General features: G+C 47.1%; 1 protein-coding gene across 1 annotated transcript in view; it reads right to left on the bottom strand.

Annotated features, from left to right (window-relative positions):
- The window catches only part of LRP1 (LDL receptor related protein 1), a 321,217-nt gene that overhangs the window by 32,638 nt on the left and 266,513 nt on the right, over nucleotides 1–22,066 (bottom strand). The window contains 18 exon segments of the mRNA XM_080996568.1: nucleotides 808–901; nucleotides 1,398–1,546; nucleotides 2,355–2,543; nucleotides 5,639–5,844; nucleotides 7,017–7,204; nucleotides 8,219–8,338; nucleotides 9,658–9,743; nucleotides 10,603–10,786; nucleotides 11,487–11,674; nucleotides 12,200–12,340; nucleotides 13,871–13,993; nucleotides 15,244–15,372; nucleotides 16,516–16,632; nucleotides 16,892–17,017; nucleotides 17,680–17,829; nucleotides 19,631–19,744; nucleotides 20,665–20,784; nucleotides 21,843–21,971. Of these exon segments, the coding sequence (XP_080852694.1) occupies nucleotides 808–901; nucleotides 1,398–1,546; nucleotides 2,355–2,543; nucleotides 5,639–5,844; nucleotides 7,017–7,204; nucleotides 8,219–8,338; nucleotides 9,658–9,743; nucleotides 10,603–10,786; nucleotides 11,487–11,674; nucleotides 12,200–12,340; nucleotides 13,871–13,993; nucleotides 15,244–15,372; nucleotides 16,516–16,632; nucleotides 16,892–17,017; nucleotides 17,680–17,829; nucleotides 19,631–19,744; nucleotides 20,665–20,784; nucleotides 21,843–21,971 (2,553 nt within the window).

The following is a 22,066-nucleotide window of genomic DNA, read 5'->3' as shown; positions in this document are numbered from 1 at the left end:
CAGGCAAACTGTCCCTAAAGGAAGTTTCCACGTACCAAGACAAACCTGGAAGGATGGAAGCTGCTGCGGATGTCTCAACCCCACCTCAAAGTGATGAGGAAGGGGTTGGCTGCTGGAAGAAGAGTGGGGGCCATGGCAGACTCAGCATGGAAGGGGCCTGAACACAGCCCAGTGGTCCCAAGCATGCCTGCTGCCTTTTCTACACTCCCTCAAGGGATTAGATAAGCAGACCCCAGAAAACACCAGCCAGGCAATGGAGCCCCCTCAGGGTTACCAAAGAAGCCCCCAGGGTCAAAATGCAAGACACAGTATCCAACTGAGTTCTGCTCTAAGCAAGTCCAATGAAATCAATGGGCCTAAGTTAGCCATGTTCCTTAATTTGAATGCATCTACTCTAAATATTTTTACTATTTGTTTTTATTTCCTCTAGATTCCTCCTTTTCCTCACAGAGCTCAAGGTGGGATACATGGTTGCCCTTCCCCAATCTCAATCCCCAATTAACCCTGCAAGATAGGTTGGTCTGAGAGGCAGTGAGTGGCCCAAGTGAGTTTCATGGCCAGGTGGGGATTTGAAACCTGGTCCCACAGGTCCTAGTCGAAGACTTGAACCCCTACACCACACTGGCCAACACTGGCTTCAGACCACAAATTTACCCCTTGCAATGCTGTAAACCTGTTTTGTGGCCATTTTCCCTGCATGTCCCAATGTTCTGCCAGGATGACATTCAATCAGTCCTTGTGATTTTTATTTTTTAAAAACCAACATTTTCTCCAACCCTTGGGGCTTCCTCCAAACTGTTCACTCACGGCAGTTATCCGGCTCATCAGAACGGTCCCCACAATCATCCTCTGTGTCGCATTTCCACCAGAAAGGGATGCACTTGTCGTTCTTGCAGACAAACTGTTGGTTCAGAAGAAAAAGCCGTGAAGCTGAGGCAAGACATCAGCAGTGGGGCGAAGAGCATCCCCTGTAGCCTCTCCTGTTCTATCAGAGCAAACTCCAGCCCATCACATCTTCCATGCCACAGCTGTGAAACTGATCCAGGTGAGCGACAGCAGTAGAGCCGCCCTCATTTTCCAACCACCCCTCAAATATACTTTGGCTTACACAGGTCTCTCCAAAAGATAAACATGTAACCTCAGTATTTGGAGAACCAAGTGAGGCTGGTTTAAAAAAGAGCATCTCGCCTTACTCTGGATCAGATGGATTTAATGGCAAGCACCAGCCACAAGACCCAATTTGATGTTGCCCAACACAGAGAGTGGAGCCTTCACCCTTCGGAGGGCTTTGATCTGGCCGGCAGAAGTTGCTGCAAGATGGTGATAGTCCCTTGACAAAGCAACCAAATGGTGATGGGAGAGGGCACATCCCAATGTTTGGGTGCTGCTCCAATTACCTGGCTGGCTGTGCAGTTGGAGATGCAGGTCTTGCCATCGGCACCCAGGTAGAAGTTGGTAGGGCAAGCACACTTGAAGCCACCTCCTGGAGACAGCAGGCACAGGTTGCTGCAACCACTGTTGTTGACTTTGCAGGGATGGTCCGGAACTGGACGGGTAAAAGAAAAGAGGCGCAGGTTACAGCAATAGAAGTTACTCATGCTCTGCTGTCAAGTGTGGTAATGGATGGAGGACCTCTTTCTTGTGCACGTATCCTAAGTAAGTACCATCACCAGCTTTCCACTTGAGGAAGGAGAAGGTACCCACTGCAGACCCAATCAGCTACTGCAGGGGGTCAAGGCTCAATAACACTGCCATCTCTCATCCTCACCCTGGCACACCCTGCCCTCCAGCTGAGGAGCCAGTCAGGTATAAGTGCCATGCCTAGGCCCTCTCTCTCTCCTAGACTCAACAAGCTGAGTGTTGGGTTTGCCAGGGGCAGGCTCATTAAGGACTGGAGTTCTCTTTCAACAAGGCATCATGTAGGATTAGTGGAGGGTTGCAAAGATCCATAACAGCATTTTGCTAGCAAATGTAACAGAGAGAGATACCCCAGTAGCCCACTTTCTCCATGGTGTCAGGGCTTAAGCCCACAGTAAGACTTCGAACCTGTGCCCAAGCTGAAGGGGAGTGCAGAGTAACTTTCCAGATCTCCAAAGAAGCCACCGAAGCAGCCTGCTCTCTTAAAAAACTTATCTGGTCAGACTTGCTCTCAGGCCAGAGCAATACAAAAAGCTCTGCCTGTGGCTTTCATTACCCTAATTTGCCTCACTTACACCTTTTGGTCCTGGGCCTGGCAGATGATGAGCCTGGCACTCTGCTCTGAATGCATCTGTGCTGTGCCCCATGGTGTGGTAACTGAACTCTGCTCCCTGCAAACAGTGACTTTCACATCCTGGATGGAGCATGGCACTCACCATCTGGCTGCCTGTAGGAGTGGAAGATGTGGATATCCATTGGCCTGTGCAGGGTGCTGATCAACACCGATTTGTTGGTGCCTGTGGTCTTATGGGCCCGGTTGATGGATTTGGTCTCCCAGTCCGTCCAATAAATGTAATCCTCAAAGAGTGTCAGGGCAAAGATGTGGGGGATATCCTGGCTTAGGACTAGAGAAGAAGAAGAAGAAGAGACTCTTTTTTATTATTACTTTTTTATAGATTTTTTTTTTAAAAAAAGCAACAATCCAACAACATTTCAGGTTTTACACTCAATCAGTCAACCTAGGACATCCCCTCCCTCCGTGGTTTCCCCAAAGTTTTGATTCGTGCTGGATATTATAGTTACTCCATGCCTCACTTCTATAGAAAAAAAACCCTCTACCGTCCTTTCCACTGCTGTTCTCAGTCAAATCCTTGACTGAGAAGAAACAGACTCTCACTGGGTGGCAAGGATGCAGAACTCAAGTGGAAATCTGGAGTCCAGAGGACTACTAGCCAAGGGTGTGCCTGACTCTAGACCAGGAATGGGGAAACTGTGCCTTTCCAGATGTTGTCCGACTCCAACTCCCACCAGCTCCAGTGAGCATGGTCAAAGGAACAGGGATAATGGGAGCTCTAGCCCAACAACATTTGAAGCAACACATGCTCCCCATGCCTGTTCTAGGTCAAGGCCATGTTAAACATGGCAAACGTGCAGTGTTTTTGTGGATAGGACTGAACTGAACTGACTCCTCCATTCATGGACAGTAAAAGTTTAGGGAGTTGGATTTCAGCCATTTCTGTAGGGATCTCAAGGGTAGGGGCACAAACTCATGGCCACTTGTTGCTCCAAAGGTCATGGGAAATGAAGGCTGGTAGCCAGCAACTATGAAAGGTTGAGAGGAATGCTGCCTCACCTTTAACATCTGCCTCCCCCTCCCATCCTCCTGAAATGTGAAAGAGGGGAGGTAGTTTTGCCTCCCTCTTTCACCAAGGCTTGCCAAATAAATTGGAGATGAACTTTCAAGATTTCATCCCAGCCACAGCTGGGAGCAGCACCCATGTCCTCCTCCAAGAATGCACATCTGTTGCAGGGATCTCTCATTCAGCCTATGATCTATTTTGTATCTGGTGAGATGTGGTGGCAGAATGAAGTTCTTCCTTCAGATAGCACATTCATTGATAATTGTGTTTAAGAGCATGGAACCCCTGGTTCCAGTAGCGTAGCATGGAGGGCCACAGGGGCAATTGCTCTGGGCGCAAAATGGTTAGGGGTGCTGCCTCAATACAGCTGTGCGCTTCTGTCACTGGGCTCTGTGGAAAACAGCTCCTCTTTGTGAACTAGGAAGTGACCTCTCCAGACGACAACTCTTCTTATCTCTGCGGCTGCAATCTCCTGGGTGACGCAGGCGCCGTTAGGCAGTTGAATGTGCATGCATCCGCTTCCCTCCCTCCAACCCCACTTCTGCATGGACTCAGGTGCTGGCAACTCATGCTAGGCCACTGCTTGGTTCCACTTACTAATGTGTCAAAATTGCAAGCCAAAATGATGGAGGGGAGTTGGGGATGTACATGTAAAAATGTAATTCTGGTGGGTCAATAAGCATTAACGCACTCAACCACATTACTTAAAAAGAAAAAGAATCAGCACTCACATATGACTGCATAGAACAAAACAAGAATGTGCTGATTAGACCAGTAACTTTTTTTGAAGGAGCAACTGTTCCAGATATTATAATCTTAAACCTCTTATAGGTGAATCGGTGTAACAGATAATGCAGCAGAGCTTCCGCCTCTCTCACACAACATATTCAGTGTGTGAAAATTAAATGGATTTTTTTCAATAATCACACCATCCAGGACTGCCTTGGACATGGTTAATGTGCTCCTCAATGAGGATTTAGAAAGATCTGATAAATACACATCTTTGATGGTGCAATACTTAAGAATAAAAATAGACAAAAGGGTGTCTTTATCCTGAGCAAGTCAAATGATATTGGAGCAGCTCCATGACTATATAATACCACAGAGCTGCTCTAAGATCATTTAACTTGGTCAGGTCAGTCTGGATAAAAACAGCTTTCTATCTATTTTTAAACCACATCTTGCCTATGTCTGGCCTAATACCCAATAAGCAATACAAGAGAGTACCCAAACCTTATAATTAAACACTCACATAGCTTTTACACTGACTTCTGAGGGGAGTGGGGGTGGGGGAAGAGAAAGAGGAAACAGTGACGGGTGCTGAGAGAATCATCTATTGTTCAAAAGGACTCATCCGTTAAAGATAATGTTCTAAAATATTCCACACCCTCCAAATGAGGACGGTATAGAGAATGACAGCAAGCACACAGGAAACCAAAAACAGAAAATAAGAAGTAACTGACAGGTAGCAGGAGGGATTAAAAGGGAACAGAACAATATATAGGTAATTTATATGCTGTTGCCAGAGGGCTAAAAGTTAGGAGTGGAACTACACCTCCCAAGGGGTTCCAAGCCTGTTTCATTTTGCTACTTCAGGGGCTGAGGGAAGGAAGCATTTGCAAGGCAGAATCGGTGAGCAGAAACAGGGTGCTTAACTTTGCTTATGCTTGGAATGCTCCTCCAATAACACCCCATCTCAACAACTTTAAATAACACTCTCCCACACACGTCAGTCTCCAAAACCAGAAAGTAAGAGTAGCCAGGGAAGAAGAGCCAGCTCAGCTACCTACATGACCCCTTGGCCATGGCAAGGTTAGAATTAGGGCCTTATCAGAGCATCCCTTTAGCAACTAGACTGGAACTGTACAAGGGCTCAGGAGGAATGCCTTAGCTGCATTCCCCAAATCTGGTCACTCAATTAACATTCTCCTCCCGTAGGAAGCTGTCTTGTACCAAATCAGAGCACTGTCTTAGTATTGTCTATAGCAGAGCTGCCCAATATGGTGCCCCCCAGCTACCACTGGACTCCAACCCCCAGCAGCCCCGGGCAATATAGCCTTTGATTACGGATGATGGGAGCTGATGGATCAACAGCATCTGGAAGGGACCACCTTGGCTCCCTCGGGTCTATAGTATAGCCTCCATCCTGACGGCAGTTGCTCTCAATGGTTCCCATCAGGGCTCTTTCCTAACCCTACCTGGAGATGCCAGGGATTGAATCTGGGAACTTTTGCATGCAAAGCTATGTGCTTGGCAACTGAGCTACTGCCTCTAGGTAACCAACCCATGAAAGATATGGCCACTCGGCTCAACCAATGTGCATATGAACATAAGCTTCACAGTTCCTTCAGCTCTCTTACCTATGTGCCGGTTAGAGCCATCCAGGCTGGCAAATTCAATGTAGTCCTCCCGGGCATCAGCCCAGTAGATGCGGCTGTTAACGTAGTCTAGGGTGAGGCCGTTGGGCCAGGTGATCTTTGAGTCCACAATGACGCTCCGGTTTGTGCCATCCATGCCTATCTTGCCAATCAGGGAATGGTCACCCCAGTCTGTCCAGTACAAGTACCTAGGAAAGAGCAAACGGGAGTGAGTAACACAAATAGCAAAAACATAGAACAGCAGCTGTGGTCACTCCCCACATTCTTTCATTCATTTAACAAGAGCACTCCGAGTTACTTACAAAGCATATTAAAAATCACTACAATGAGGCAAAGACCCTGTTTCCATGTAACAATAAACCATAGCTAAAAATAAACCATAGTTTAATGCAAGCGAGCAGTATGTTCAGTGCTGAAATTGTGCTTTCTCTGCTCCTCCCTTTCTGGAATCAGGAGGAGAGAAATCAGAGGCCAGTTTAGCATTATATGCAAACTAGAGCTCATGGTTTGTTTCTCTACAAACAAACCATGTGATTGGTTCAGAAAGAAACAAGCTACAAATGCTGGTTTACACATAATGCTAGGCCAGCCTCTGGTTTGTTTCCTCTCATTTTTTAAAAGGGAACAGCAGGCTGGGTGCAATTTCAGCAGTGTACAGAGCAGGCTAATCATTCATGTTATTTGAAAATGTCTTAATGATTCTTCTGCTTACCATCTTAGTAACTGTAATGTTGCTCTGCTAGATGCTGAATTCTTTTCAATTGTATTTTTATTGCTTCTTTTACTTCTCATATATTGTATTTCATGGTATTACAATTTTAATTCCATATAATTCAACTTGAAATACAATGAAGTACAAGGTAAGAAATAAAAGAAGCAATAAAAAGTCAATTTAAAAATTGATGTAAGTATTTAATGTGACAGATGTGCTGGCTCCAATCTTGAAGTACAGGCATGTTATGGACTGCCTGAATGAAGCTTGTGGATGACTGGTGGTCCACAGACCATCGTTTGGGAACCTCTGCATTAAACCATAGTTTATCTTTAACTCCAAGCTTCCTGCCACTTTTGATTTCTTCAGTGGCTAAATATTTCTTTCTTAAAAGGATGGGATTTCAGAAGAATTGGAAAGCACATTAATTTGTAAGAGTGTTCACGATAATAATAATTTATTATTTATACCCCACCCATCTGGCTGATTTTCCCCAGCCACTCTGGGCGGCTTCCAATCCAGTGTTAAAACAATACAGCATTAAATATTAACAACTTCCCTAAACATGAGAGTAATAGATAAAGCTTAAGTGCTTCCTAAACTGCTTAAAACCTGGGCACTGCCCCAGACACCATCCAACAGACTTACCCATGCTGCACGTCCACCACCAGCGCCCGCGGTTCCCGTAGCCCTGTGTTCACCAGCACAGTCCGGTAGGCCCCGTTCAGCTTTGATACTTCAATGGTGTCCCTTCCCTTGTCACACCAGTACAGGTTTCCACCCACCCAGTCCACAGCCAGGCCGTCAGGGTTGCTCAGCCCAGTTCGGTGCAGAACCTGGAAGTGCACAAGACCAAATAACAGCTGAAAGAAGGAACACGCTAAAGGAAGCTCTGCTCAAAGGAATGCCTTCCCTGCTTGTGGACAGGCTGCTTTTAGACAAACTGGTTTGCTTTGGGTGGGTAGAAAGGAGGGGAAAAGGATGCACAAGAAAGCCCTGCATAGGTCTGTGATGTGGTGCAGCGAAGACTGCTTGAGTGCATGGGAGCTGATCCTGAGCCTAAAGGGAGGGAAGCACAGAAACACGGGAACCTGTCTCTACTGAGCCAGACCACTGGTTCACCCAGCCGTGTATTTTCTACACTGATGGGCAGTGGCTCTCCAGGGTTTCAGACAGGGAACAACCCTAGCTCTACCTGGAGACATCATGGAAAACAGGTGCTCTGTCACAGAGGGCTCATTTCTAGGCACAGGTCTGGACTTTCTAAGTTTGTGTTCGAGCAGTTTTTGTCCCGGTGCTTGCCTTGGGAAAACCCACATTTTACCACTGAAATGTTGCAAATGGCAACTGGGTTTTCCATGGATTGCTGTTTGCTCCGATTCAGCAGTTTTCCTGGGGAAGTGTGTGGGGACAAACAAACCAACAAACCGCTCAAACCTGACCCTGGCAAGCCCAGACTTGTGCCTAGAAAGCATGGCGCAAAGTGCGGGTGAGTGCGGGAGTTAAAGATAATAATAATAAATAAAATTTATATACCGCCCTTCATCTGAGGATCACTGGTTGGTTTGCAGTATAAAAACACAAAAATACACATCATAATAACAACCAGCCAACACACACACACCCGGTTTAAAAGGCCGTATATTTAATTAGCCAAAGGCCTGGGAGAAGAGGAATGTTTTTGCCTGGCTCCTAAAGATATGCAACGAAGGTGCCAAGCAAGCCTCCCTGGGGAGAGCATCCCACAAGCAGGGAGCCACTGCAGAAAATGCCTTTTTTCATGTTAGCACCCTCTGAACCTCTATTGGAGGGGCCTCAGATGATGATCACAAATGACACTGGTCTCACACCTGTACATTGCTGCCATTGATGTGCATGCGACGGATCATGCTGCCTTGTGTTGTAACGTCCGTCCAGTAGATCATTTGCTCCCGGTAGTCAAAGTCCAAAGCCACAGCGTTATTCAGCCCCTAAGCCCCCCGAGAGAGGAGACAGGCATTAGTTATTATGTCACAGGAACAACAGCACTGTGGCTAAGAGGGCTGAGTCCTTAGTTCGAGTCTCACCTCTATCATGAGCTCACTAGGTTGCTTTAGGCAAGCTGCTTTCTCTGTCAATTTGGCACATAATAATCCTTACAGGATTACAACTAGATAATGCGTGCGAAGCTCTTTGGACTCAGGAAAAGTGCTATAACCATCATAATAAATTATGATGACACTGTGTAGGCACATTGGCTTTTCCCCACCACCCAAAATGACAAATGAAGACGCAGTTCACTCTTATACCTCCCCCCTGGCTTCCTTTAGGGTGCAGGGACATCAGAAGGCTCAGCATTATCCACATTGACTTGCAATGGCTTTCTAGGGCTTCCAATAGAAGTCTCTCCCAGCCCTCCCTGAAGAAGTTGGAGATTGAATCTGAGACCTTCTGCATGTAAAGGATATGCTCTGCTACTGAGTTATAAAGCCCCTGGCAAAAGGTACATTTTTAAATGAGACCCTTCTCTGGGCATCCACTTTGATTAGGAGGAGGCAATACTGTGTGCAAAGATGAAACAACCAGCACCCTCCGAGAGCAGGTAACTCTGCTGCATCTCTGCACTGGGAAGTGAACCAGTTTTATGTGAGACAGCAATCAGCCCCCACCAGAAGCTGGCTGGAAGGAGGCACAGTCAGAGCAGGGACTCATGCAGGGATGCAGGCGGCAGTGTGCTCTGTGGGTAAGCCTTGAGCTTACAGGTGCTTTTCATTAGATAGCAACTTCTTTCCTGTGGCAGTTGTCTTATGGCACAACCGCCTTGAGAGTGCCATGGGAAAGCTAAGCTGTCCACAAGCATAAGCTGCTCTCGAGCGAGTGGCTATTTCTAAATGAGGGGCTCCACAACGGAAACAATCATGAAGATGCTTTGCAATGAGGCACTTTCCTTTTTTCACAGGTATGGCACTCTGCCATGAAATAGTCTTTTCCCACCCAGGCTTTCCATACACCTGGGAGAGTGCCGGACAAAGCCACCACCATAAATGTCCAACCACCTGTTGGAACACTCCTTCTTAAACGGGTCACATGTATATATCAGATGGAAGCGGGCTGGGAAAGAAACATGGCCAGCAGGCACAAGGCAGGTAATTGGGGGCAGAACAGAAGTGGCAATCAGCACAGTAGTCGTGTATCGGGGGGGAGGGGGGCGGGAAATGCTGCTTGGATATTTTCTAAGCCACAATACAAGAAAATACTTTCCCCAAAAATCTGCTCATACAGAACTTCCTCCTCCTACAAAGCTCATTACCTGTTTCAGCAGTGTATAGTTGGATCCATCCAGGCTAAGCTTCCTTAGGTAGTACCGATTAGCAAAGATCAGGAAGGGTTCCTCATCTGAGAAAGAAAGGCAGGGATTAGTGACAAAGCAGGGCACACCAACCTCTAAGGAAGCCACATCTAATGTTGGTATGACTGCAATAAGGGCCATTTCACACAAATATACACACCACTGACTTACTGGTGGGTGGGGCCAGGGCTGGCACCCCCCTTGCTCCCACACTCATTCACCCATACCCTCACATTCGCACTCACACTTCTACACAGACAACACCCTCCCCAAAGCACACACATGTAACCTCCCTCTCCCTCACACACAGGCACACACAATGCAACCTCACCACCAACGTGCTCTTGAAGCAGCCAAGATCACTGTTCCCATACTGCTATTAGCAGTTGCTTCAGAACTTTGATGCATGTGTGACAGAGATGGGGTGGATAGAGAGGGAGGGAGGGACAGACAGATTTGGGGATAAAACCTCCATGTCTGAGCAGCCAGGATCGGTGTGCCCCAGTTGGTAACAGCAGTATGGGGTCAGTAGTCTTTTACTGGAACCTCTGGGGAGCGGATGATCTAATCGCCTATGCTCCAGCAATGCAGATGCACCCACTAACAGCAGCACAAGGAAAGTGATCTTTTGTGCATCAGGATCACCAGGGAGGGGGTGCTTTCCCTTCCCTTCTCAGCTGCCCCTCAGCAATCCCAATGCAGCCAAAACAACCATCCCCGTGTTACCTAGCACAGGGGATATGTGGTCAGGGCTCCTGGGATGCACAGAGAGAGGCGAAGACTCCCATATGGTCCATGGCCATCTGGCCTGTGTTGCAAAGTTTTCACTTGCCCTAACAAATGACAGAACCCTTCTGCTTTCTGCTGATCTCTAAGAACATTCACAGCACTGAGGATCAGCTTCACCTGTGACAGCTTTGCAGCTCGTTTGGTCATCTGGCTTCAGTAGGTAGCCATCTGCGCACAAGCACTTGAAGCTACCGTGCGTGTTGATGCATATCTGGCTGCAGGGGTAGGTGGTTGTGCACTCGTCAATGTCAATGCAAGTCTTTCCATCATCCTTCAGCCGGAACCCAGGGCGACATCTGCACTGCAGGGGGCAGCAGAAAGTCATGACAGGTTTATAGGCAGTGACACCCACCTCTATTCAATGTGGGTTAGGAGGCATACCTCCACCCATTCACACAGACATGGGAATTGTGCTCTGACGCCCTGTTCTCAATCTGGACAGAATATAGTGCCCTGCCCTACCATAGACCTCTTTTTATAATACACATTTTGAGATAAAACCAAGGGAATGTCAGATTTATTTACTTATTTGAAGTTAAGTTTCTAGTTTTCATGTTTATAGAAAATGCAACTTAGCCATGACTCCCTTTCTCCCTCCCCTGCCTTCCTCTTTGGGCAGATGCAACTGGCATAGCAGCAAAGTTTTTTGTTCAGGTGCCAGAAAATAAACCTGGGACCTTCTATACGACAAGCAAAGGGCTGTTCCCAAGTGAACTAAGCCCTACGCCTCCGGCAAAAAATGCATACAAACCAAACAGTTGACAATTTGCTGCTGTTTAATAGCAACCCCTATAAAACCTGCCACCTCGCCCTACCTGGTGGGAGGGCTGTCCCAGACACAGCATCACCTTGTAGCCTCACCAGCTTAAGGGGGGAAACTGCCACAATAATGGTGATGGCAAAGCTCCGCTCAGTGGCTCTCCAGAAAGAGCACACTACGACAGCCTTTGGCTCAACTAAGTACGACCACCAGCGAAGGAGAATAAACTACCAGGCCCAACCTTGTAGCCTATCTTGAGGTCTTCACATTCCTGGGAGCAGCCACTTAGCTTCTTGTTGAGACACTCATTGATGAAGCAGTTCAGCTCATCAGAACCGTCGCCACAGTCATTCTGGTTGTCACAGAGCAGGTCGTTGGAGATGCACTGCCCATTACGGCACAGGAAAAAGGTGTCATTGCATTTGCTCTCTGGAATTAGACAGGGAAGACTTAGAAAGGAGATGCCAGGGATGGTCTCAAAGAAGTGAGATCCTCTCTTTCTTTCCACACCCACCCTTCCTGATGGACCAGTCATGATTCTCTCCACACAACCTAAAAGCTACCCCACCACATGTGAATGCACAGAAGCACCCTAAATGTGGCTGGTCTACTCCCTACCACAGTCCCACCTTGTGTACTGCTTTTCCACAGACACACTCAATGGGTTTCACACAGAAAAGCATGAGAACACACACACACACACACACACACACACACACACACACACACTGCATGTAATATTCATATGCACAAATACAACTCAGAACAGTTTCATAATATTCATGATAAAATAACTGCAATATCCAAATATTACAATTAAGAATTCAAGTGTAGTCTGTAACACATCTCATGACCAATGGAAGGTGTGGGGAGGCTGGAATTAAATGCAAAATAAAGACAATAAACCGCAAGCAGTCAGGCCTCTCCCATCTCCCTACCCATCACAGAGCCTACCAGGACTAGAGCAGCGGGGATTCTTGGGGGCTTCATCGGACTGGTCATGGCAGTCAAACTCGCCGTCGCATTCCCAAAGCTTGTTGCTCAGGCAGCGGCCATTGGCACAGCGGAACTCGTTGGGGCCACATGTCTGGTACTCTGAGGGGAAAGAGGGAAGGTGGGGGAGATGGGAAAGTCAGGCTGTGCTAAAACATGAGCCTCTTCTTACTATGTAACAAGCTCCAATGATATGAGGGTCAACATGCATGTGAAGGCAAAGTAAATGGGGATACATCCATCTGGTACGCAGGCTGAGACCCTATCTGCCTGCGGACTGCCTCGCCAGAGTGGTGCATGCTCTGGTTATCTCCCGCTTGGATTACTGCAATGCGCTCTACGTGGGGCTACCTTTGAAGGTGACCCGGAAACTACAACTAATCCAGAACGCGGCAGCTAGACTGGTGACTGGGAGCGGCCGCAGAGACCACATAACACCGGTCTTGAAAGACCTACATTGGCTCCCAGTACGTTTCCGAGCACAATTCAAAGTGTTGGTGCCGACCTTTAAAGCCCTAAACGGCCTTGGTCCAGTATATCTGAAGGAGCGTCTCCACCCCCATCGTTCTACCCGGACACTGAGGTCCAGCACCGAGGGCCTTCTGGCGGTTCCCTCACTGCGAGAAGCCAAGTTACAGGGAACCAGGCAGAGGGCCTTCTCGGTAGTGGCGCCTTCCCTGTGGAACACCCTCCCACCAGATGTCAAAGAGAACAACAACTACCAGGCTTTTAGAAGACATCTGAAGGCAGCCCTGTTTCGGGAAGCTTTTAATGTTTGATGTATTATAGTATTTTAATATTCTTTTGGAAGCCGCCCAGAGTGGCCGGGGAAGCCCAGCCAGATGGGCGGGGTATAAATAATAAATTATTATTATTATTATTATTATTATTATTATTATTATTATTATTATCACTGGAGCCATCTCCAGGGGGCCCTGGGGCCCAGGCACCCACAGTCCAAAACAGTTTAATAAAAAAATTAGGAAGTTGAAAAAAACAAAGAACCATAAAAAAAAAAAAAATCCAAGCATGGAAATTATTCAGAAAAGCAACTACTAACCATCTGCCCACTCAGAAGAATCTGAGATCAAGTGATTGTCCATCAAGCTCAGAACTTATGTTAAACCTGGCTGGGTTTGCAGAGGCTCAGCAGAAGCTTTCCCAGCCTTGCTACTCATATGAGTACAGATTGGTGCACCATTACAAAGTCATCAGGGATAATAGAGGCTGAAACTGGGACACACTGTCAGCCACCATGACCAAAGGTCACAGTGGTGATGGGAGGGCAAAACACAGAAGGCTGGACAGTCTCTGAGAGCTGACAACTGAAAAACAGCAACTGGAGACCTCAAAGAACCACTTTTTGAACTCCAGCCATTTACACTGCCCTCCCTTGCTCTCACTTCCAGCCAGCTGTGCTTGCCAGTCTGATTGGCTATGTAGCACTGGGACACCATCCATTTACTATGCAATCCCCCAACCGTATGGAATCACCCATGACACTCCATGAAAAATAAATGTTTTTCCAGAAATATCCCCCTTACCCTGAAATATCTACTTTCAATCCAAAAACCCGAACTGGAGAACAGTTGGAGGGTTTTGCCTACTCTCTTGTTCTAGGTCTGTACTCACCACAATCTGGGGCTTCATCAGAGCCATCCGCACAGTCTTGGTCATGATCACACACAAAATGTTTGGGGATGCACTGCCGGTTGGTGCACATGAACTCCCGTTCGTCACATGTGTTGTTATACACTGAAATCAGACATCACAACATGTGTAGTCACTTTCCCTTATTCTCTTTTGCAACCCTGCCCTTCTTATTAAATAACCATTTGGACATTTACTAGTTTTGTAGCATGTAGAATGTACTCCTTTCAAACTTTAAAGAGCATCACACATCATTTTTAACATTTGTAACATCCCTGGACATTTAACGATCCTAACAAACAGTTACAGTCCCTCTGGGGGTTGTAAAGAAATTCTGGCAGAGGGGAAGGGGAGAATGAGGCATGACCTCTCCCAGACCTCCCTGGGAAGAATCGGGGAGGCTATAACACCCACAGATGTCGTTTGACTCCACGACTGCCCCCTTAGAAAACAGAATGAGGGGGACGCTGGGAGCAAATCCTCTGCCAAAGAATGGCTGCCATAACGAATGGAAAGAGTCCTCCTTCAATTTGACTAATTGGGTAAAACTAAGAATCACTCACTGGACAAGACATGTAATGCAGGCTGTGACTTAATCAGCTGTTGTGTAAGAACTGAAATTTCTAAAGGCATTTAAATGGAATTTTAATGTCTTGAGGGAAAATCCCTGCAGCAGAATGGAGAAGGAGGACGGTTTAATGTTACACTGAAATTTCTGCCTTTGCTTTTTTCTGCCCTCTCCTGATTAATGAGAAGAGGTAAGTGTTGGGAAGTGTGGGATTGTTTGGCTACTGACTGAATGCTTATTTGATTTGTGATTGTGATTGTCTCGGTACATCGTTCGGTGGTTGCTGGAGGACGAAATGCAGGAATTGTAATTTATGACTCTTCAGACTGATAAGAATGCAGTCTACTCTGTAACTATGGAAGGAACCCAGGCTACAGAGAGGTTGAGAGGAACGTGACACAGCTTGGCACAGAGGCAGACATATCGAAATAGGTGATCTGGAATAGCACTGGACGCGATATGTTTGCGGGGAAGAGACAGACTGCCCGGGCAGGTGTTTCTGTGTTAAACCATCAACTATGGTTTACTGTGGTATGTGAACTGGGCCAGTGACGTGCCACTAGGGAGGATTTCGTACCTACCACTGAATCCCTTTTCTCTCTCCTCCATGGTGTCTTTAACACTAACCCATATTCCCACTCAGCACCGAGGAGAGTATACTGAAGAGGAAAAGGGAAAATGCAACACAACCCAAGCCAGTCTGAGGGAACTAGTGGAATAAGTCAGCAAGAAACCATCCGACATGTGATCATGATCAGAATCTGAGCAATGAGAAGAAGCGACTCACAGCAGCCAGCAGCCACACTCTCATCAGCTCCATCATTGCAGTCTTTGTCCCCATCGCACAGCCAGCGTTCTGGGACACACACGTAGCTGTTTGGGCACTGGAAGGAACCTGCCGCACAAGTGCTGTGACCTGGAGGAGCAGAAGCCACTGATCAAAACGGATATGTAAAGAGACTGACGATTACTCAACAGAGTCAAAATAAGTACTCAGGTAAAAGGTGGTTGCTGCTGCTCTCAACACAACAGGCAACTGGCACCTTTTGTGAGGGTTCTGTTCCGGGGGTCCACATGTAAAGACAAAATCGTGTAAAGCCAGGAACCCCTGGGACTGCCACCCCCCACAAGGTGGAGGGCTGCTTATTTGGCTCTGGAAAGCTCCTGGAGGCATGGAGCTCTGGGAAGGAGGCATGAGGACTCTAGGATGTTCCCAGAGCCCTTGTGCCTTCTTCTTAAAGCCTGATAGGCGAGGAAAACCTGCTGCGTGCATGGCTGGGTGGGAGGAAATAAATAAATGGAGAGCGGGGAATGAGGGTTCCTGAGTTCTAACTGCATTACTTCAGAAAAGCAATGGAGAGCTGATGTGTGTGTGTTGAGAGTGGATCATGTTGAGAGCAGTGTGTAACAGGTACAGGGAACTCGCAATGCCATCACTTACGCGATGACAGCTTTGCAGGGGTGGGAAAAAATTAATAAATAGAGAGCAGGGGTGGGGACCGGGGACCCAGTCCTTCCTTGCTCTGGCCTGCCAGAAAACCACCTGCCTTCCAGAGCTGGAGGGCTTTTCTTCATCAGGAACTGCTCCAGCCTGGAACAGGATGTTGGTATTCAAGCTCACACTGCTAATTTCCTCTCAGGTGACTCAGTGGGGGGTTTCTTTGCTGGAGGTGGTCTCTGGAAATTATCCCACCCCCACCCTACCCCCAGGTCACATGACCTCAACATTATTTATGCTTCCCACTGCAGTACTGAAGCTTGGTACATTTGTGAATGTTATCCCAAAGTATTTGTCCTATAATGACGCCTCCTTTGCATCACAGCCCTTCCTCCTCCTCCTCCTCCTCCTTCTTCTTCTTCATCACTGTGATCAGGGGTGCATATGCTGATATTTGGGAGGTAAGGAGGGGCCAGTGGATAGATGGCCTTGCTTTGTGGCAAAGACCTGGATACAATGACATTTTTTTAAAAAGTCCTTCCATAATTCTATTATTAAGACCCAGAATGCTTTCCCATCTTCCCTCCCTCTCTCCCTCCTAAAATGGAAGTGAACGCTTACTGCAACGGTGGTCCTCGTCAGAGCCATCTCCACAATCATCCGCACCGTCACAAACCCACTGCTTGGAGATGCACCGGTGATTCTTGCATTCAAACATCACTGGGACGCATAACTTATCTGGGGGGAAAAACAGGCACTTCTGTAACCAAAACCTAAACCACCCTAAGGATTTGAAAAGAGTTCTAATTCCCAATCACTTCTCCAGCATTTTTGCACAATAAATAATAATGCCATTTAAATATCTATTAATCATTGGATCTTCCACTGAGCAAGGCATTTGGACTAGATCACCTCCACTATCCCTTCCAACTCTAAAATTCCTTGCTGCAGGAACCAATCCTATAGCTCACAGTCACGGTGCAGGTGCAACACTTACTGCAGTGTGTCTCATCCTCGCCGTTTTCACAATCGTTCTCTTTATCACAGGTCCACGTCATGGGGATGCATCTCCCACTGCGGCAGGCAAAGTAGTTGGCTGGGCACTTGGATTTTCTCACAATACCTGGGGAAGGCAGGGAAGAAGGAGAGAGAATAAATCAATCAGGGAGTGATGGAAGTCACCTAGAGATATATCCCCACTACCAACATTTTAAGGGTTTTAATTTAAAAGCAAGAAATTACAAAACAGGCAGTAACCAGAGATTCTTGAACATTTCACCTTACAAGCAGGAGAGTCAACAACAGTAAATATTGCAGTTCCACAGCCGTTCCTTGGTTTATTTTTATTTTCCTCCTTCTCCCACCCGTTAATAGTGTGATAGCTCAGTCAGTAGAGCTATGAGACTCTTAATCTCAGGTTTTTGGGTAGAGCCCCATGTTGGGGAAAAGATTCCTTCGTTGCAGGGGGTTGGACTAGATGATCCTCATGGTCCCTTCCAACTCTACAATTCTGTGATTTGATGAAAACAAATACTGAGCTGATATGGAAGAAGGTAGTCCTCCTTTTCTTCTTGAAATGGGGGGTGAGGAACATCACATTTCCTCATTTTATCTGGCTTCCCTGAAAGGAAGGTGTATAAAGGACAGAAGATGCCAACCAGAGGAGGAATTCTCCTTCAGCTTAAAACCAAGGCTTCCATCTCTCTCAAAGTCAAAGTGTCCCCTCTGTCCCCCCAAGGCCCAACGCCTGCCAGTCCAAGGGCTAGTCTCAGACATTCAGCTCACCTGGGCAGTTCTGCTCATCTGAGTAGTCTCCACAGTCATTGCTGCCATCACACAACCAGGATGGAACATAGCACATGGATGTGTGCTCACACTTCTGAAAGGCGGTACTTTTTACTCCCAGTTTGAAAAAGCTGCTGCAGTCCGTGGCGGCTATTAAGAGATGAAACAAATTGTGCAGTCATGTAAACTGTGTGTGAATCATGATAGAATGGCACTTATTTTGTGTAAACCATTCCAACAGCAGGTGTGCCAAATTTTAGGGCTGCAAAACAGTGTTTCCCAGACTTTTGATAGCTGCAGTCTTTAATTTTTTTGACATACTCTACTCAAAAAGATGTACACATGCACATGCATATTTTTTCTCACTCAACTGCCAGAACAACAAAAAGAGGAGTGGCTGGCCCAGTGAATACTGCCTCCCAGTATACCACCTCTCCTTTAACCCTATCGGACAAAGATCAGGGATAGGACCGGATAGTAACAGTAATGCTTCTGGGATTCCTCTGTGCCTGACATCTGCAGTACAGGCTGTGGCAGGGAACATTCCCTTTCCTCTGGATGATGTTGCCGCTCATGGTTTAGAAGGGGTGGGAGTGGGGAATCAATATTGCGTGGGAACTTCCCAATCCAAAAGGCCAGTGTTCTTCAACCTTGGGTCCCCAGATGTTTGACTACAATTTCCATCATCCCTGACCATTGGCCAAGTTGGCTCAGGATGATGAGAGCTGCAGTCCAACAACATCTGGGAAGCCAAGGTTTCAATAAATAGATATGCATACATATATTAAAATTGTATTTTACACCCCCCACATAATTGTAGTAAAATCTCTAAGTGGTTTACAAAAAATTATCAACAAATCCAGTTTAAATTAATTTAAAACATTTATAAATAATTAAAATTATCAGTAACAAAGATTAAAAACATGCCAACATCGATGTGTCTGGGTAGGCTTGCATAAACAAAAATGCTTTAAATAGGTGCCAAAAAGGGAAGGTGCTTGCCTCGTGTCAATAGGCAGGGAGTTCCAAAGCACAGGTTCTGCCACATTAAAAGTTTGCTTTCTCATAACTGGGGAATGAGTATGGCATTAGCAACAGTGGGCATATGTGGGATAAGATGATCCTGCTATAACAGGTGATGGAGTGGTCAGTGTATTCAACGTGGTCCAGTGGCTTAGGCTTTCAACCTACAATTCAGTCTTCCTTGTGGCACACTAGTCTACCCTGCTGATTACTTTGGGAACCTCTGGTGGAAATTTTGGGATGTTCTAAGTTTCATACACAACTCCAGAGTCCCTGCTGCAGGGATGGGGAATCCGTGGCCCTCCAGATGCAGCTGGACTACAACTCTGATCCTCCCTGACTGCAGGCCATGCAAGCTAAGGCTGATGGAAGCTAAGAGTGCAATGATGTCTGGAGAGCCACAGCTTCTGCACCCCGACCCTAATGGCAGTGCAGATGCATACTGCCTGGCTCTTTTCCTCTTGCATCTTTCTTTTCATCTGGCAGGGATGCTGCAGCAGGAAGATTCCTGCACTGAACAGGAGCCAGGATTAGATCACCTCTAAGTTCCTTTGAACTGTAATATTCTATGATTCTGTGGCTGCCCTTTTCTAACAGAGCTGCATGATTTCTTCCTCCCAATCTGCATCTTCACCTGCTTTGCACACACACAGAGATATACAGTTCTTCATCGAACTTCTTTCAAGACTGCCACAAAGCACTCAGCTAAATGCCTGCCATGGATGAGCTGCCAAGAGCAGACATATCAGCTAATATTCAATGGGGAAGGGGCTGGGAAGCAACAGGGGCTCTCCTTCTTGAGGGAAGAGCAGAATGGATTGGCCCTGGCCAACTGAAAACAGCTGATATGTGAGAGAGAAGTGTGGGGTGGGGGGAACCTGTAGAAAAGTGTGTGCCACAGCATTTCACATGCCCGCGTAACACTCACAGCAGTTCATCTCGTCTGAAGCATCCTCACAGTCTATTTGATGGTTGCAGTGGCTCGAGTTACTGATGCAAGTCCCGTCCCGGCAACGAAACTCTGTGGCAGCACAGCTAGTCTCTGAAATGAATGGGTAGCATGTTATCATCGCCATCATCACATCCATTTTGTATGCCAATCTGGTGCCAATGAGTTCAGACCAGCATACATGGCCCCACAACAACCCTGTAAGGGAGGCTCGGCTGACAGACTTGATGGACCCAGGTGGCCGAATGTGGATTTCTAACTCTCGTCTAATTCCAACACTCTAGCCACCAATATGCTGGCAACAGGATTAGGAACTTTAGAGAGCTGAATAATGTCCTCTGAGGACAGGGCTTAGCTTGTCAAGCTAAACCACTGTTTCCCTGTGCATGAATCAGGATGAAGACAACCAACAATGGATGAGCACTCTCCGTGGTTGAGTCTTATGTCTGCTGGATGCTCTGCTTTAAGCATTAAGTATTAGGTAACACAATGTAACGAGGGATGCAGGTGGCGCTGTGGGTAAAACCTCAGTGCCTAGGGCTTGCCGATCGTATGGTCGGCGGTTCGAATCCCCACGGCGGGGTGAGCTCCCGTCGTTCGGTCCCAGCTCCTGCCCACCTAGCAGTTCGAAAGCACCCCTAAGTGCAAGTAGATAAATAGGTACCGCTTTATAGCGGGAAGGTAAACAGCGTTTCCGTGTGCTGCGCTGGTGCTGGCTCGCCAGATGCAGCTTGTCACGCTGGCCACGTGACCCGGAAGTGTCTTCGGACAGCGCTGGCCCCCGGCCTCTTAAGTGAGATGAGCGCACAACCCTAGTGTCGGACACGACTGGCCCGTACGGGCAGGGGTACCTTTACCTTTACCTTTAACACAATGTAACAGGGAAGCCAAACTGCAGCTCCATAAGGCTAGTGCAAAGAAATGCTTAGAAGAGCAGGGGAACACAATGAAACCTTTTCCTCGCCCCTTAACCTTGACAGCTAGCAGGGGTAGCTCTCCTGAACAGCACTTACTGTTGCAAGGCACTTCATCTGAGTTGTCCCCGCAGTCGTCCCTCCCATTGCACCAGTCTCTGCTGTGCACACAGCGCTTGTTGGTGCAGTGCAGGTAGCCCTTCTTACATTTGCGGTTGTCTGCAACATAAAACATATCAGTGAGTGAGTGAGTATGTGTGCAAAAGGACCACACACAGAGAGAATGAATGAATGCATGAATGGATGCATGGAATTCAACCTAGCAGAGTCCCACTGAGAAGGCTTAGGTAGATTTCAGCCACATTAAAGTTTCTTAAAACAGAATCTAAACATGTCCCTGCACCAAGTGTTTTCTGCACAATGGAAATATCTGGGTGTAGCGTGGCAAACAGGGCCCTTCTCCCACCTGCTCAGCACAATGTGGGCTGTGGCAAAGAGAAGTAGATTATAAGGCAGGACTTACTGTATCCTTCATCTGCTGGAACTCACAATTCATTTAGGTCCAGCGGTAGAAGTCTTCACCTGAACACCAACTGCTGGAGGGAGGGCTACTACCTGCTCAAGCCCTGTCTGTGAGTTTCCCAATGTGGCCAATGTGCTGGCGAATGTGGAAAGCACAGGCATTTGGTTTGATGCAGCAGGGCTTTAGCGGCCCCATTCTCACAACACAGGGGTGATAATGAATATGTCCCCCTAAGATGCTACTTTGCAAATGAGACCACTAATGCTATAGAAAAGAGCAAAAAACATTTGTGTGGGAAATTTTACTTGACTGACATATCTATCAGTCAGAGAGAGAGAGAGAGAGAGAGAGAGAGCTGTAGTTTACAGAGAGTAATGCAAAGGACCTTTGCATTACTCTCTGTAAACTACAGAGAGTAGTAGTTCTTCTTTATTAATTTTGTATACTGCCCTTCATCCATAGAGCTCAGGGTGGATCACAACAGCTGTGTGTAGAGCTTTAGACCTTAAGAACTCTGCTTTCTCCCAAGGATACAAGAAGGGCAGCACTCCAGCCAACCCAATCCACTTCTCATGTTAACCATGGGATGAATTCTTTCCCCTCAAATGGTCAGAGGAAAAAGGAAAAGTGGCACCTAGCCCCTTGGTGCAAGCCACATTATTAGCCCCCATGGGTGCAAGGGGAAGCATCCAATTTATCCATAGGCAGAGGGAGGAAAGAAGCAAAGCAGGAGGAGCACAGGAAGGAGCCTTACTGCAGTAGGACTGCTTCTCATCCGACTTGTCCTTGCAGTGGGCCACGCCGTCACAGGTGTGGCTGAAATCAATGCAGTCGCCATTTCCACACTCAAACTCATTGAGCACGTTACAGGTGGAGTTGGGCGCTAAGGGAGGGAAAACAGGGATGAGTGTAAGCAAAATGAGCCCAGCATTTCATTTCACAGGAGACTGTTTCAGATGTGTCTCATGTTCACAACCA

This window comes from Podarcis pityusensis, assembly GCF_964106645.2.
Source record: "Podarcis pityusensis genome assembly, chromosome: 2".
Lineage (NCBI taxonomy): Eukaryota > Metazoa > Chordata > Lepidosauria > Squamata > Lacertidae > Podarcis > Podarcis pityusensis.
This window is presented reverse-complemented; position numbering and strand designations above follow the sequence as displayed.